Below are 15,524 nucleotides of genomic sequence, written 5' to 3' on the forward strand. Positions count from 1 at the left end.
ATTTTGTGTGAGGAACATATTATCTTAAATAAACTTGAAGCAAACAGCAGATTCCAATACATGCAAGTAGCTAGAGATGCAAAGGTTTCACAGTGCAGGAGATGCACAGGCAGCAGTGACTTGAAACTGGGACTGTTAACACCACCGCCACCCACACACTCATCCTACAGCAACAAAAGCTAAATGTAAGTACTGTAGACTAAGTCTACCTAAAAAAATAGTGACTTAGCAAAGTGACCGGAGCTACCAACGAGACGTATATCGCAAAGGGTTAGGTCCAAAGTGGGGAAAGTTCCGGCGGCAGCTGCTCAGCAACCGATACACAGAGAGAGTGCTTGGCCCGAGGATGTGCTGCTGCTGCCTCTGTGCCTGGAGCAAACCGTTGTGCGCCACTGCGGGGGAGAGGCTGTGACCCTTCAACGCCCCTCCGCAAGAACCCGTCCTGAAGTCCCAAAGACTGCTGCACTAGGTTATAGAGATGCCTTAACCATGGACATGTACAACCGGGTATCCAAAATCGGGGAGGGCTCCTTCGGCACTGCTATCCTAGTGACCTCCTGGGAGGACGGGCGTTACTATGAAATCAAAAAGATCAGCATCGCGCGGGTGAGTGCTGTCCAGTACTACTTGTGCATGTACTGTATGTAGCTTTAAGATTGTTTCCATTAGACCCTGCACCGAAACCACATGCGCGCCAAACATGCTTTAAAAACACCAAGTACTTACTGCAATACTGCATCTAGCATAGTGCCCTCTGCGCTCACTCTGCAGTATGAGTTCTGGCGTACGGCACCTCGCGTTGCCTCGCTGCTCTGAGTACAGCTCCTCCTTCACGGGTGCCCCCGCCTAGAAAATCCGAGCCAAATTAGAAATCGAAAGCCATTAGCTGCAGTTTGAAACCTGAAATGAGGTGGATATTATCTCAAGGCCTGGGCTCTGGGGCCAGACCGCGGCAGCAGCCACGCCAAATGAGCACAGAGACACGGGAGCCGGCTGGGGGGACGGGCTCAGGTCTTAGATTGTTTTCTTGCCAGCCTCCAATCACACGCTTTTCCGCCTCCTTGTCTTTTCCTTTCGAAAATTTCTCGCTCCTCAGAAGGAGAAAATCATGGGCGGGTGCGTCTGGGAAGGCAAGTACACTGGATATCTTTGCGTGAAGGCGGCAGCCTAGCAGTGTGAAGAGTAGGGTTAAACTTCAAGTCCATGTCACGAGACCTACTTTCCAGTCCTAGGGTTTCATTTATCAAATGTGAGCATTCTGGAACTTGTGGTTCAGTTTAACTCTAGTCATATCTTAGGGATAGTTTTGCCCTTATGACATAGAATCATTGGCTAACAAGCGCTCGCCGTGCTGTGTAAGCCCCGTCCTTTTCGGATTGAGGGGCGTGTTTTTCGAGGAGAGAAAGAAACGAAAAAAACACGCCCCTCAATCCGAAAAGGACGGGGCTTACAGCGAGACAATTATGTCACAGAGACCTCTTCTCCAATGGCTGGCCGCCGTTCATGAGGCCAGCCAATGGAGAAGAGGGGTGGGGTTTACCCTCGCTTCTCTGAGACATGAAGTCTCGAAGCGAGACTGCGCATGCGCAGCCTACGCCAGTCTCGACCTAAAAATGGCTATTTTTCAATTATAAACAGTGTCTAATGGCCACTGGGAGCAAGAGGTTCCCGGTTTGTAAAAGCAACACTTTGAAATGGGAGAACAGTAAAATGATGAGTTAATCATTTAGATGATTTTCTCCCATTCAAAAGCAGTCAGAAACATCATTTTTGGAGAATTTTACCCAAGCGTTAAATACTTCAATTCTTCACCTCTGTAACCCATCCTGGACCATAAATCTGAATGAGCACTGCTCATTATCGGGCTCTGCTATCTTCAGCCTGATAATAATAATGTAAAGTAAACCCAGCCTTCCCTTAACATCAAAAGAAAAACAAGCATTTGCAATGCAATAGGTCTCGCAACTGCGAGTTTTGGAGCTATTGGTATTGTAAATGGTATTGTAAATGTCAATGCCTTTAATTTATGTTGTAAAAACCAAAACATAAATAAAAGGCATTGTCATGTACAATGCCAATAGTTTAAACTTGTGTAAATGCAGTACCTATTGCATTGCAAATGCTTTTTTTAGGAGGATTCCTCCTTGCAGCCCCCAAAATCCTGTTTCGTTTCTTCCCTGTGCCAGTTTGTTGTCCCCCTCCCACATGCACTCCTGACTTTTATTCACACCCTCCCAACTGTGAAGCATTGTTCGCTTCCTGTCCAAAAAGTGTTTGCAAAGGTGCAACATTGTCACAGTGACTGTGTGGGTTTGAGAGGGGTACTAGGTATGTCCAGAGGGATAGCATATTTGCAAGCTTTTCTCTGTAAGTGCTGATCCCATAAATGAGATACACTTTAACTTACTGTGCGTACATTTATCTTATGTGCCTATCCCTAAAATGGGACAGGGGGCCCTCCTGGGTCTATGCTAAACATCCCTCGCTGAGGATTCTGAAGTTATCTGGGGGTCCAGCAGAGCCTGTGAGCCCCGATATAATGCAGGGAGTATTACTGCCCCAGAGTGCACCTTGTGAGGGCAGCTAGTGAGTGTTCCTGAATGGAGAGACCAGCTGATGTACCAGGAGAGGATGTGCCAGGAGGCGGGAGCTGTACCTCCAGCAATGGAAGCCACCCCCCTTCCAGATTCTTCTAGCCAGGGAGGCTGGGCAGGGAGCCTAGGAAGATCACTCTAAGCTCGCTCCCCCACTTGGTGATGGGGTGTCAGAACACATAGTGACTTGAGAAGTCTGGGTGTAGTACATCCCACTGGTAGTTTGTGTTACTGACTTATTCCTAGACATTTAAACTCACATTTAACCCTGAAGTAAAAGACACCCTGCATTGGAGAGTTTCAGTGAGGAGCAGTTGGCAAAGTGGTTACACATAATAATAAAATAAGTCCTTGTATTGTAAAGCAATAAGCCAATATAATGCACCAACTTGACACTTGTACGGTGTTCCAACAGTGCACATGTAACACCTTAAGCACATTTTATGAATGTGTTGTATTGCCCTTATAAATCATCTGTGATTCAGGAGTCATAATACACACATAAAGATCAAAACTGCCACAGGCACACATATCACACACACACACACAGTTATCTACACGCATCAGACATCCACAAGCATCAGACATCCACAAGCCTCAGGCATCATACATCCCAAGCATCAGATATCCGCAAGCATCAGACATGAGCCATCAGGCATCAGACATCCACAAGCATCAGACATCCACAAGCATCAGACATCCACAAGCATCAGACATCCACAAGCATCAGACATCCACAGGCATCAGACAGCCACAAGCATCAGGCATCAGACATCCACAAGCATCAGACATCTGGCATCAGAAATCCACAAGCAGGAGACATCAGACATCCACAAGCATCAGGCATCAGACTTCCGGCATCGGACATCAGGCATCAGACATCCAAAAGCATCAGGCATCAGCCATCAGGCATCAACCATCCACAAGCATCAGACGTCCACAAGCATCAGGCATCAGACATCCACAAACATCAGGCATCAGACATCCACAAGCATCAGGCATCAGACATCCAAAGGCATCAGACCTCAGGCATCAGCCATCCACAAGCATCAGGCATCAGACATCCATAAGCATCAGGCATCAGACATCCACAAGCATCAGACATCCGAAATCCACAAGCAACAGGCCTCCACAGCATCAGGCATCCACAAGCATCAGACATCCCAAGCATCATGCATCAGACATCCACAAGCATCAGGCATCAGATATCTGGCATCCGACATCCACAAGCATCAGACATCAGGCAACAGACATTCACAAGCATCAGACATCAGATATCGGGCATCCGACATCCACAAGCATCAGACATCAGGCAACAGACATTCACAAGCATCAGACATCATTCATCCACAAGCATCAGACATCCACAAGCACCAGGCATCCTTTATCAGACATCCACAAGCAACAGACATCAGACATCCACAATCATCAGGCATCAGACATCAGGCATCCCCACGCATCAGGCATCAGACATCAGACATCCACAAGCATCAGACATCCGCAAGCATCGGGCATCAGACATCCACAAGAATCCGACTTCAGGCATCAGACATCAGGCATCCACTGGCATCAGACATCCACAAGCATCAGGCATCGGATATCCACAAGCATCAGACATCCGGCATCAGATATCCAGCATTGGACATCAGGCATTAGCCATCCACAAACATCAAGCATCAGACATACACAAGCATCAGGCATCCGACATCTACAATCATAAGACATCCACAATCATCAGGCATCAGACGTCCACAAACATCCGGCATCAGACGTCCACAAACATCAGGCATCAGACGTCCAAACATCAGGCATCAGACATCCACAAACATCAGACATCATGCATCCACAAGCATCAGACATGAGCCATCAGACAGCCACAAGCATCAGACATGAGACATCAGACAGCCACAAGCATCAGACATCCGGCTTCAGACATCCACAAGCATCAGACATCCACACTCATCAGACATCAGGCATCAGACATCCACAATCATCAGACATCCACAAGCAACAGGAATCAGACGTCCACAAGCAACAGACATCCACAAGCAGCAGGCATCAGACATCCACAAGCATCAGACATCCACAAGCATCAGACATCAGACTTCAGGCTTCAGACATCCACAAGCATCAGACATCAGGCATCAGACATCAGACATCCACAGGTATCAGACATCCACAAGCATCAGCCATCAGACATCCACAAGCACCAGACATCAATTATCATACATCCGGCATCAGACATCCACGAGCATCCGGCATCAGGCATCAGACATCCACAAGCACCAGGCATCAGACATCCACAAGCATCAGGCATCAGACATCCACAAGCATCAGGCATCAGACATCCACAAGCATCAGCCATCAGACATCAGGCATCAGACATCCACAAGCCTTGTGTGCACTCACTACTGTCACAGAGTACACAGCGTTCACGACATTGCATCCGAAGAGGGAAACGTGTTGCAGGATATGTTCAAATACTATCAGAGCGTCTTGAAGCGTCTAAACCGTTTCACTCAAATCTATTGTTCTTCAAAATGCAGGAAAACGCTGATATGTTTTTGCGGGATATATATATATATACAGCCCGTGACTGCACGGGGGAAATAGGGATCACGGTATCACCAAATCCACAGCCCAGCCTGACTGGTTATTCAGGGGCAGAACGTTGGGGACTCGAGGGAGTTCCTGATTCAAGCTTCGGGGTTTGGCCGCATCATCAAACTTCCCCCCTTAACTGGCAATTCAGCGTCCATTGCAGGACATTATCGCAGCTCCACACCTGGTCTCACTGGAGAGGTGAATCTTGGGAACTGTAGTTCGGAACAATTGACTACAGCTGCAACGCATTCAGAGGAGCTTGCTGACCTCACAATAATGGGAGGGGCCTAGTATTATAAGGAGGAGGTTGGACTCACCTCGTTTCAGCTGCGGCATCTGAGGAAGGCTCATGCGAGCAGAAATGCATCATGCCACAAAAAGCTGCTGAATAAAGAACCCCCGACAAGCTCCCCGCTGTGTCCTCATGCTTCTTTGTTGGAGAGGTGTTCTATATATATATATATATATATATATATATATATATAATTTATACATTTAGTTTGTAAGGAATGTCAGATTAGAGGAAACAGGATACTGAAAGTCTGGGGTCTACTAGTTATATCTCCTCCAGCAGAAGCTGTGATGACAAAACAGAGCTAGAATTTTAAAAAAGCACGGCCGAGACGCAAACAGCAGCGTGTTTATTTTTGCATCGCACTTTAAAGTGAAAGCGAGATGCAAAAATGAACATGCTGCTGCCTCGGCAGGAAAACACAGAGTCTGCCGGGATCCCCCTGTCCTCCCCATGACCTTGTGAGCCTCTTAGCTCTGTGCCTGCGTCAGGGCTGTACTGAAGAATATTCTTATCTGCTTGTTAAAATAAACAAGCAGTTAAGAAAAGTCTACACGACAGCCGCAAAGCAGTCCATGGTGTCTGGAGGGGCAGTCCGAAAAACGGACAGGGTGGCAACCAAAATCCCTCCTTTCCATTGGGAAGCCAGTTTTTAATATAAACGCTGACGCTACCCAATGGAAAAGAGGGGCGGGACTTAGAGTCCCCTTTACAGTTTTTTTTCTCACAATATCTCTCGCAGAGCGAGGAGCGCTTTGCGCTTCATTGCCCACAAGACCTAATGAGTCCCTGTGTTTATTTAAAAATGGACTCAAAGCTGCAAGCTACTTTGAAGGTGTCTGGGAGCTTGCAATCGACTGGTTGGAGACACCTGCTGTAATAACTTCCTCTTAAAGAGAAGGTTTAGAGTGATTGTCTCTGCAAAGATCAGTATTTTCACCTCTGACATGTCCCAGAATATTGCAAACTTCCTCTTAATGTGCATGTTCTCTAGCTTAGTGGGTGATGGGCCACTCTCATTTGTTGTCAATAATGTTCGCAATCTGCCTCCTTATTTTCACAGATCTACAGTTCCTTACCCTGGGAGCCAGGAGGAATATGAGGTACCAAATGTTGTATATTTATTGTTTTTCTCACTTTTCTGCCCTGACGGTTCTGATTTCGGAAGTGGGCATCTCCAGCACAGCTGCTGTGCAGTGGAGTGAGCATGGAAGTTTCTACAATTCCCGTTGGAAGTGATCTCTGCTTTACCAGTGCTTGGGATGCTCAGTAGCGACCCTGTGGGAGTGGCCTACAATGTATTATTGTTAAAAGCCCATGAAGCAGAGTGAGCTTATTAAAATCTGCAGTCCCAGGAGAGGGTTTGCTCTGCCGCACAGCACTCCTAGGATGAGAACATGATCAAAACGGCTTTTACATCTTTGGAATGAGTGTTGAGACCTAGTCCTCCATACTGCACCTGTATGTTCCCATCATTATACTAGCTATCCTGACCATAGTGTTCAATGGCTACCTTGCTGTGCTCCACATCGCTTTCCTTCCTCTGTTGTAATTCTCTTCCTGTCGGTTTTCCCATGCAGGACTTTCTCCACAAGTTGGTCCGAAATCTATTTGCTGAGGGCAATGACCTGTACCGGGAGGGGGACCTTCAGCTGGCCCTAGGCCAGTATACTGAGGGCCTCAATGTGTCCGAGTATGGCACCTCAGATGGGGTAACTATGGCTCAGGAGCTTGACTGCAAGCTCTACGTCAACCGTGCTGCCTGCTACTTCAACATGGTAAGCTTTTTGATTAATACAAGTTGTAGTGCTTTGCAGCCAAACCTAATTAATGCTGTTATGTTAGATTGGGAAAGCCTTAGACTTAAGCCTTGGTATAATTTGGAAGCCATTGTAGAGCATAAATGTAGCCCATCAATGTGTCTCTTCTTGATTGGTGTAGCACTGTAGAGTTTAATGGAAATGCATCTGTGGGGCGAGGATAGTTTGGGTGAGTCACTGTAAGGTGCTATGAAAGCACATCACCACTCCTAAGTAGATTTGAAGGCCATAAGTGTGGCCGTGATGGATTTGGGCAGCCATTGTAGAGTTAATTGGAAGTCCATCATTGTTCCATGATGGATTGGGGAAACTTCATATGATTCCATACCAAGCCTAGCAGAGCATCTGGGTTGGGGATCATTCATAATGTGTAGAGAAAACCTTAGGAAATTCCTCTGTCTGACTACGTCTCCCCTCCCTGCTGCTCTGTGCCCACTGCCATTTCCCATCATCTATGAGCCAGATACCATGCAGCTGGTATTGAGATCCAGTGCAGAGTGGATACTAGTGAGACTTTAGTAGAGCTCCAGAACTGAAGTGTCTCTATCTTTCTAACTAAAGAATACAGTGTCCGGTTCTTCCTGAGCTACATTTGTTGAGGCACTCCATCAAACATGAGTGACTAAACGTGGGATTTTTACCGTCCACTGTTATCATAGTCCTCTCGGTCTGCCAACAGTGGCATGCAGCATTTACAGAATTTAAAAAATCTAATCAAGGTCTACAGCTACGTATTCTTGCAGCTTGCGGTCTGTTATAGGCTTGCGTGGGTTGCACTTCCCTGTTTTCTAGTACTTAGATGAGGAGTTTTTGTGACTTAATTAAAAAATAGAGAACATACATCGCTTTTAAATGTATTTAGATATCAATCACCTTACATTTGTTTGAAAAAACATATACTGTCCTCCCAATGGAAACTGAAGAGTCGAAGGACACTATTTGTTTGAGGAAGTGATGACTTATTTGCCTAATGGCCGAACAACTTCTCATGCAGGAGCTGTACGAGAAGGCGCTTGAGGACTGCGAGATAGCGCTGCACGTGGACAAGGACAACATGCGGGCACTCTTCCGCAAGGCGAGGACTCTCTACCAGCTGGGGCGCCACAAAGAAGCCAACGAGTGCAATCGTCACTGCCTTCTGTCGCATCCCAACGTAAGAGGCTTTCTAGGTGGTCCTGAGAGTTCGTAGTTTGTGTGCTCTTCCAGCCATCTCAGTGTATAACAAATACTCAACATAGACTCATCACTGTCACCCAGTGTGGTTTAATCTGCTGTCAAGCAGGCAGGGCATCTCGCTGCCTGTCAGCAAGTAGACAAGGCACCTTGCTGTCACTCAGCCAGAGCAGCTTGTTTTTGCCCAGTTAGGTGCCTCACTGTGGCCCAGTAATGGCACCTCTCTGATGCATAGAAGTTTCATTAGTCTTGGATTTTCATTAGACTTTCACAACTCTTTTTGTTCCTCAGGATGAAAGTGTGACCAGTCTGGGCCAGGAGCTGTCGCAGAAACTGGGCCTCCGGGTGCGCAAGGCATACAAGAGACCAAAGGTATTTGTGTGCACATGGAAGGAGGGATCACTGTTGGGCAAGGATGTGTGTGTTGAAGGAGGGATCACTAGTGATCCGAGGTGCCAATGTTAGAGAACGAAGCTCTGATGGACATGAATATTTGAGAAAAGATCCCTGATGAACATGAGTGTTGTTATTGTTTAGGATGGGTAGAGAGGGGGCAATGGTGGAAAATATATTTTTTTTATTTTAAAGTGGAAGGAAAAGCATCTTTACTGTTTTCCCTTGTCCTCAATCCCTTCAGCGTCCCACCTCTGAAAAGGAGTTCTGCCATTACTACCTGCCTCCCCAAAATACACAATCTGCCCTGCTCAGAACATGAAGTAGCGGGTGGTGGAAAAGTGAGGGAAGCTACAGCATTCCCCTGGGGCCGGTTATCTAGGAGTATTGGCCTTTGAGGCAAAGTGCTCCGCAGAGGGTGAAAATGCAGGCAGAGCACCCTGTTTTGCCAGAGCAACTGAAGGTAGGTTGAACAGGCCTGCCATAGCTAGAGAGGGGCAGTTGAAATAGAAATCTGTTCTCATATGGGCGGCGGCCAAATTCTTGGGTTTCATTGATTCTGAATGTGCTTCAAACTTCTTTTGAACTAACAACAGCTTTCTAAATCCAGCCCGCTGTGTGCGAAGTGAGGAATGATACTGGAGCAAATAGTATGTCTGTAGAAACACTGCTTTCTTGCAGGAGAGTTAGGAATAAGGGGCCTCGTTGACACATAGATGGTATTGTTATTTAGCATTTACATGCCACACAATTGTTTGTGATGATGTCAGAGTTTTCTTTGTGCTCTTAAAGGGATACCTGAAGAAACAAATTATCCTTAAAGTTGAAAAAATTATTTCTCAAACACAACTGAGCCAAGGTTATGATGAACTTAGTTGGTACTTGGTGAGGACGTTCTCTTAGTTCGAGCACAAATTCCAACACACTCAATGCTTCGTCTTGAGGTATATTCGTATAAAGTGATTCGATATCAAAGGTCGAGAGAAGTTGTTCATTCGGATTATAATTCAATCCCTCTACCTTTGATATCAGATCCATAGTGTCACGAATATAGGCAGGTATATCTTTTACTAATGACAACAGGAATACGTCCACATATTGTGCTAGTGGTTCCAAAACAGAACCACAGGATGCCACAATGGGTCTCCCTGGTGGATATATTAGGGACTTATGCACTTTTGGGAGCACATAGATGTTTGGAATTTTCGTTTGGTTGCTATTCAGGAAGTCAAATTCGTTTTTACACAGCCAACCTGCATCTAAACCTTCTTGAGTAATAGCTCGAATCTGTTCCTTTAGTATAGGGGATGGGTTAGTTTTGAGTGGTCTATAGAACTGCTGGTTAGACAATTGGTTAGTACTTTCTTCTTCATATTTCTTAGTGTCCAACAACACTATCCCCCACCTTTGTCGTCCGGCTTTACCGTTATAGCTGGATTATTGGATAGATTCTTCAGAGCCTGCATCTCTCCTTTACTGCAATTGGCATTGTAAAAACATGTTTTACTTTGAAAATCATCCAGATCACGTAATACTTGATTTTCAAATATTGAACCTTCCGGGGGTAGCAAAACACTTTCAGGAAGAAATTTAGATTTTTTCTTTAGCCCACTAGTGTTATTTTGTACAATACTTTCCCGTTCTAGAAAGTAAGCTTTTAATCTTACTTATCTCAGGAATCCAAGAACTTCTATTTTAGTCTCTATCTGATACTGCAACCTCGTAGGGACAAATGTAAGACCCTTAGCTAGGATAGAAAATTCCTCCTTTGTAGGATTATAATCAGATAGATTATAAATGGGAATTGGTTCTCCTATTTGTATATTGGGATCTAGTTGTCTTAACGTCTGTACGTCTTTTTCCGTGTTCTGAAGGGTTCTGCTTCTTGGTTCGGATATTATTCCCCTTGTTGGAACAATCCCTGTGGTGGGTATGAATCCGCTTGGTAATTGTATCCTCTCCATCTGGAGCCCCCGCCCCATGGTCGGAACCTTCCTCTGTTTAAAAAAGGAGGTCGCGGTCTTTGGTACTGAGGGTAAGAATAATACCCGCTATTAGACCCTTGGCTATAGTCCGAGGAAGTGTCAGAAAAAGTAATGAATTTGTTTCTGGATCTGCCACGATATTGTAAATTCAATGAGTTGGGGTTATTGTTAGTGAAAAAATCGTCTTTTAAGAAAGGGTAAACTTCATCGATCTTGACATTTTTAATATCTCTGGCTACCTTGGTGATCTTTAAGTTGGTGTTATGAATAGCGAAGTCTGCAATTGTTTTTTCTGCTGCTTCTAACAATTTTTTTGCATCTTTAATAGTTGAATCTCCCAAAATTTCTTGTTCTAGTTCCTCTATTGCTTTTAATTCCTCTTCATTTAATCTTAGTGTCGTCTCAACTGAGAGGGCCATCCAATCGATTGAACATTTGTTCCCAACGCCTCCAAATCTATTCAGATATGTTTTATCAGTTATAAAGATAACTGGAATATTCTTGACCTGTAGGCCAACCGGAATCGTATTGTTTTTTAGATGTTCGGAGAGTACCTGCGCATGCAACTGTGTTCTGATGTTTTTTGTTCTTCAACTGTTTTAATTTTTCTATTTTGTCAACATTAGTGACTTGAGCTACTGTTTTGTCACCACTTAAAAGTGAGGGAGTTTTTGACAGTAAGGCACTTCTTTCCTCTTCAATATAGGTAACCGTAGTAGGTTCTGACATATCTATCTAGGAATATCTGTCTAATTTACAATGGTGTATAAGTGTGACTAAGTCTCCATAAATAACAAGGGAGAAACTGAGACAAAAAATCAAAATAAAAAAAATATATAAAAAAAAGATTTTTTTTTTTTTAGGGATAGGTATAAGATGAACAACAAACAATTTTAGATTATTTTTTAGAACCACAATGTGGGTTTCCAGAAAAATCTAAACACAACGAAAAACCCTCACACTTAAAAAAGTGTAATCAAACCTCCTTTTAACACAGGGGTAACCCGATAAACCAATTGGCATCTGGGAATCTAAACTGAACTTATATAAAGTAATGCCTACGGTATTGATTCTGAGAACATTTGATGAAAAACAGATACCATAAATTGTCTGTCTTCAGTTTTCTCAAAAAACCTTAAGGAATTAATCTTCAGATCTACTTTATCTTCATTCATCTAATCACTATCCAATGAATTGAATAAATACAAACAACAAAAAACAAAAATTGATTTTGTATCTTGTTTTAGTAAACCAAATCTTTTATCGGCAAGGTGGAGTACGTTTTTAATAACGCACAAAGGTGGTCTGCCCTTTATGTTGTTACCTCCGAAGAGAAACATCGTCACGTGGTAAGCTACGTAACCACGCATTAAGCAGAGTTGATTTAGAAACATGGTTGGAGACGTGTAGTTCACTACGTACTTGCCGTACTGGGTCGTAGAGCTGTGCCATTACGACCAGATATTTGGTATTGATAGAATTTGAGACGCCAGAAGCGGATAACTCCAAGGTATGTAACCAAGAGCGATTAGCTGTTTTTATGACTCGATTAGACAAAACATATGGTTACAACTAGGGGCCCTTGATTTGTTGTTGCAGATACTCCAGGCGCGGGTCGTTTAAGTTAGCGATCAGTCAGCCCGGCTGGGTAGACTGGTACCGCCTGTTGTAGTTCTGTGAGCCACCGAGACTACTCTCTAATGTAGGTAATTATGTTTTTTATGTTTTATATCATTGGGGAGACTAGTATGTTTTGAGCACGTGAAATAAGTCGGCTTATCACTGGGCACATTTTTGGTGTTCACATCGTTATAATTTATTTGAAGTTGGTGCTCCACCTCTAGCTCCAGTACACACTTTTTACACTCTTTACACTTTTTCATAACGTTGGTTCTGGGTGATATTTTATAATAATCTGTTGTCACCATACCTCTAGGGACCTAGCTATTCTATGTTTGGATGGTCACTTGATAAGATGATGTATAATATTGTGACTAAAAAATCTAGAAAGTATGTATATATGTAATATATGAATTTTTTTGTATAATCCTAAAAAAAGTTTATTGCCCAAGTCCTGAGGAGGCCTGAAAAATACAGGCTGAAACGCGTCGACTTTTTTCAATATTGGCATCACCAAAATACGGGATTATGCTCAAAAGTGTTTGAGAGCCTTAATTAGAAAAGGAAGTACAAAAGGTTTATCTTCCCAGGCTCCCTGTAACTATGTTGTGATGACCAAAATAAAGGAATAAGGGCTTATAATTTAGTGCCAGATATTTCCTTGCTTAAAGTAATGGGCACTTTAACCAGAAAAACGGTTTAGGAACACAAGTATTTTATTTTTGTGTTTATGTGTATGTTTGTATATATTTGTATATCGTATAAATATATATGTTTAAAATTGTCAACAATGTATATATGTGTAAAAAAAAGCAAATGAAAAGTATAAAAAGAGCGAATTAATTTTCTCGATAAAAGATTTGGTTTACTAAAACAAGATACAAAAACAATTTTTGTTTTTTGTTGTTTGTTTTTATTCAATTCATAGGATAGTGATTAGATGAATGAAGATAAAGTAGATCTGAAGATTAATTCCTTAAGGTTTTTTGAGAAAACTGAAGACAGATAATTTATGGTATCTGTTTTTCATCAAATGTTCTCAGAATCAATACCGTAGGCATCACTTTATATAAGTTCCTTTGTTCTCTCTGGGCGCTCATTCTGGCTCACTTTGTTTACTTAAGATGATTAGGATTTTCCATCTGTTGTCTCTAGAAATGTTGTGGTCTCACTTATGTTTGTGTTTTGCAGCCAGACTTGGAGAGCTTTAATGTGCTTAGCAATGGCACCACCAGTGGCTCTTCCAACCAGGTAAGGACACCTTAAGATTTTTTACAGTTAAGTAGGGCCCCCAGTAACTTTCTCAATTTGGATAAACCTCAGGGTTCCCCTTCCACCCTACATGGCACCTAGTGGGTCTTTAAATGTGGTAGAGTCAGTATGTAGTTTGTCCAATTACTGACGGGCGTACAGCTAACCTTCCAACCAGGACATCCAATAGCTTGGTTATTTAGATAAGGGTGCTACTGCCATACACAACTTACTGTGGGATGTAAATGATGAACTGAAGCTCTTCTTTTCTCTCACTGTGTGTGGGCAGCATGGGCACACACCCTCCCCTTCTCACTTCTTTCTCTGTACTCTACCCAAGTCTCTCTCCTTTGTGGTATTTGTCACCCCTTAACATCCCCTTCTAAAGTCTCCCTATTTTTGTTGCAGATTACATCCAATGGGCTTGGATCCATCGATGATATTGAAATAGGTAAAATGTTCATAAAATCCACCACATGGTACATAGACTGGCTCCTATTGTAGTGTGGTGAATGGTCAGAGAACTGGTGCTCGGGTGCACAGCTTTTAATTTCCTTGACTGATGGCCGCAGGTTGTATCAAGGATAATACATTTATCACCACTAGCGCTGATAGGCTCTGTGGGAGAGTGAGGAGAGTGTCATGGTGGATACAGAGCCTGTCACCTCTAAGGCTGGTGGATATTAGGTCAATAGAGCTTGTCTCCACCAGGGTTGGGAGGCTCAGGAAATTGGCACTTAGCAGGTCCCCTCAAATTGTCATGATGGTTCAGGAAGGTGGGACAGGGCTAAAGATCATTTCAGGTCCAGGGATTTATGGACTCTGGACCAGAATATGATGCTTATATCTGCCGGGATGAAGGTCACTCATATCTCAGAGGACAGTGCTAAGTACAGGAATGACCAAGGAGATTATATTTCACGGTTTGTGGAAACTGACTATATCATGCTAGTTTTGAGTAATGTGATATGGTTAAGTGTCTACGAATTGTGTATGTTGAAAAGATTGGGAAAAGCTCTGATGCGCATTAGTGTGAGAAATGGAGAGGAAGTGGAATTGTCTGGTGTTTAATAGGATGTGGCACATATATAATACAGTTCATCGTATGGAAGACCTAAGGTGATATTTCTGGAGAAATAAAGTAGAGGTGAAGTCACACCAAGGACAAACGGTCTTCTCTTAGCAATCCTGATGAAAACGAAGCTGAGGAACCTGTAACTAAGACATCAAGGGAATTGTTCAACCTATGGAAGAATGGACGCTAACAGCAGTGAGCGAAAGCACGACAGAAACTGATGAATAGTGCACATGTTAAATTGGAAGCAAAAAATTAAAGGAGATGGGCCAATGAGAGCCAAACTATCCTCTTCTTCATAGGGAACAAGCGCAAGACAGAAAAACCTGACCACGTTTTATGTATAAATCCTGATCAGGAGTACTCTCGGTCAAGCATGGTTTTTAGATGGGGTGACAAAGCTATAGACTCTGGACAGGATTGCTGTGAATGCAGCACAATCCTAGATCAGCTGTGTAGTTTGAGTAACTGGCTCTAGGCAGGATAGTGCCTGAGTGCTAGGATTCGAGTGTAGGCTCTGATCTGGTTGGCTGTTTTTACAGTTGGTGCTCAGTACTATATAGTACAGCCAGCTGTTCAGGACAGAGATGCACCATTATACTGTGGCAAGATGGTGCTGGTTGAAAATCAGGATGGAGTTCCTGCTTAGAAAACACTGTGGCTAAGGATAGCAGACGCTCAGGAAGCTGCTCAAACAGCACAGATTTGGAGCATCTT

At 43.6% G+C, this 15,524-nt stretch overlaps 1 protein-coding gene across 3 annotated transcripts in view; it reads left to right on the forward strand.

Annotated features, from left to right (window-relative positions):
* ZC3H7B (zinc finger CCCH-type containing 7B) overlaps positions 1-15,524 on the forward strand; it is a 261,601-nt gene that overhangs the window by 71,911 nt on the left and 174,166 nt on the right. For all 3 annotated transcript variants that reach the window (XR_013608872.1, XM_078683046.1, XM_078683037.1), the window contains exons 3-8: positions 6,554-6,593; positions 7,071-7,268; positions 8,305-8,463; positions 8,775-8,855; positions 13,673-13,732; positions 14,141-14,183. Coding sequence is in view for 2 of the 3 variants with exons in the window: in XM_078683046.1 (XP_078539172.1) it covers positions 6,554-6,593; positions 7,071-7,268; positions 8,305-8,463; positions 8,775-8,855; positions 13,673-13,732; positions 14,141-14,183 (581 nt within the window). In the remaining variant the exon portion in view is untranslated. The remainder of the gene's footprint in view (positions 1-6,553; positions 6,594-7,070; positions 7,269-8,304; positions 8,464-8,774; positions 8,856-13,672; positions 13,733-14,140; positions 14,184-15,524) is intronic.

The sequence above is a fragment of the Lissotriton helveticus genome, chromosome 1_1 (assembly GCF_964261635.1).
Source record: "Lissotriton helveticus chromosome 1_1, aLisHel1.1, whole genome shotgun sequence".
In the NCBI taxonomy this organism is placed as follows: domain Eukaryota; kingdom Metazoa; phylum Chordata; class Amphibia; order Caudata; family Salamandridae; genus Lissotriton; species Lissotriton helveticus.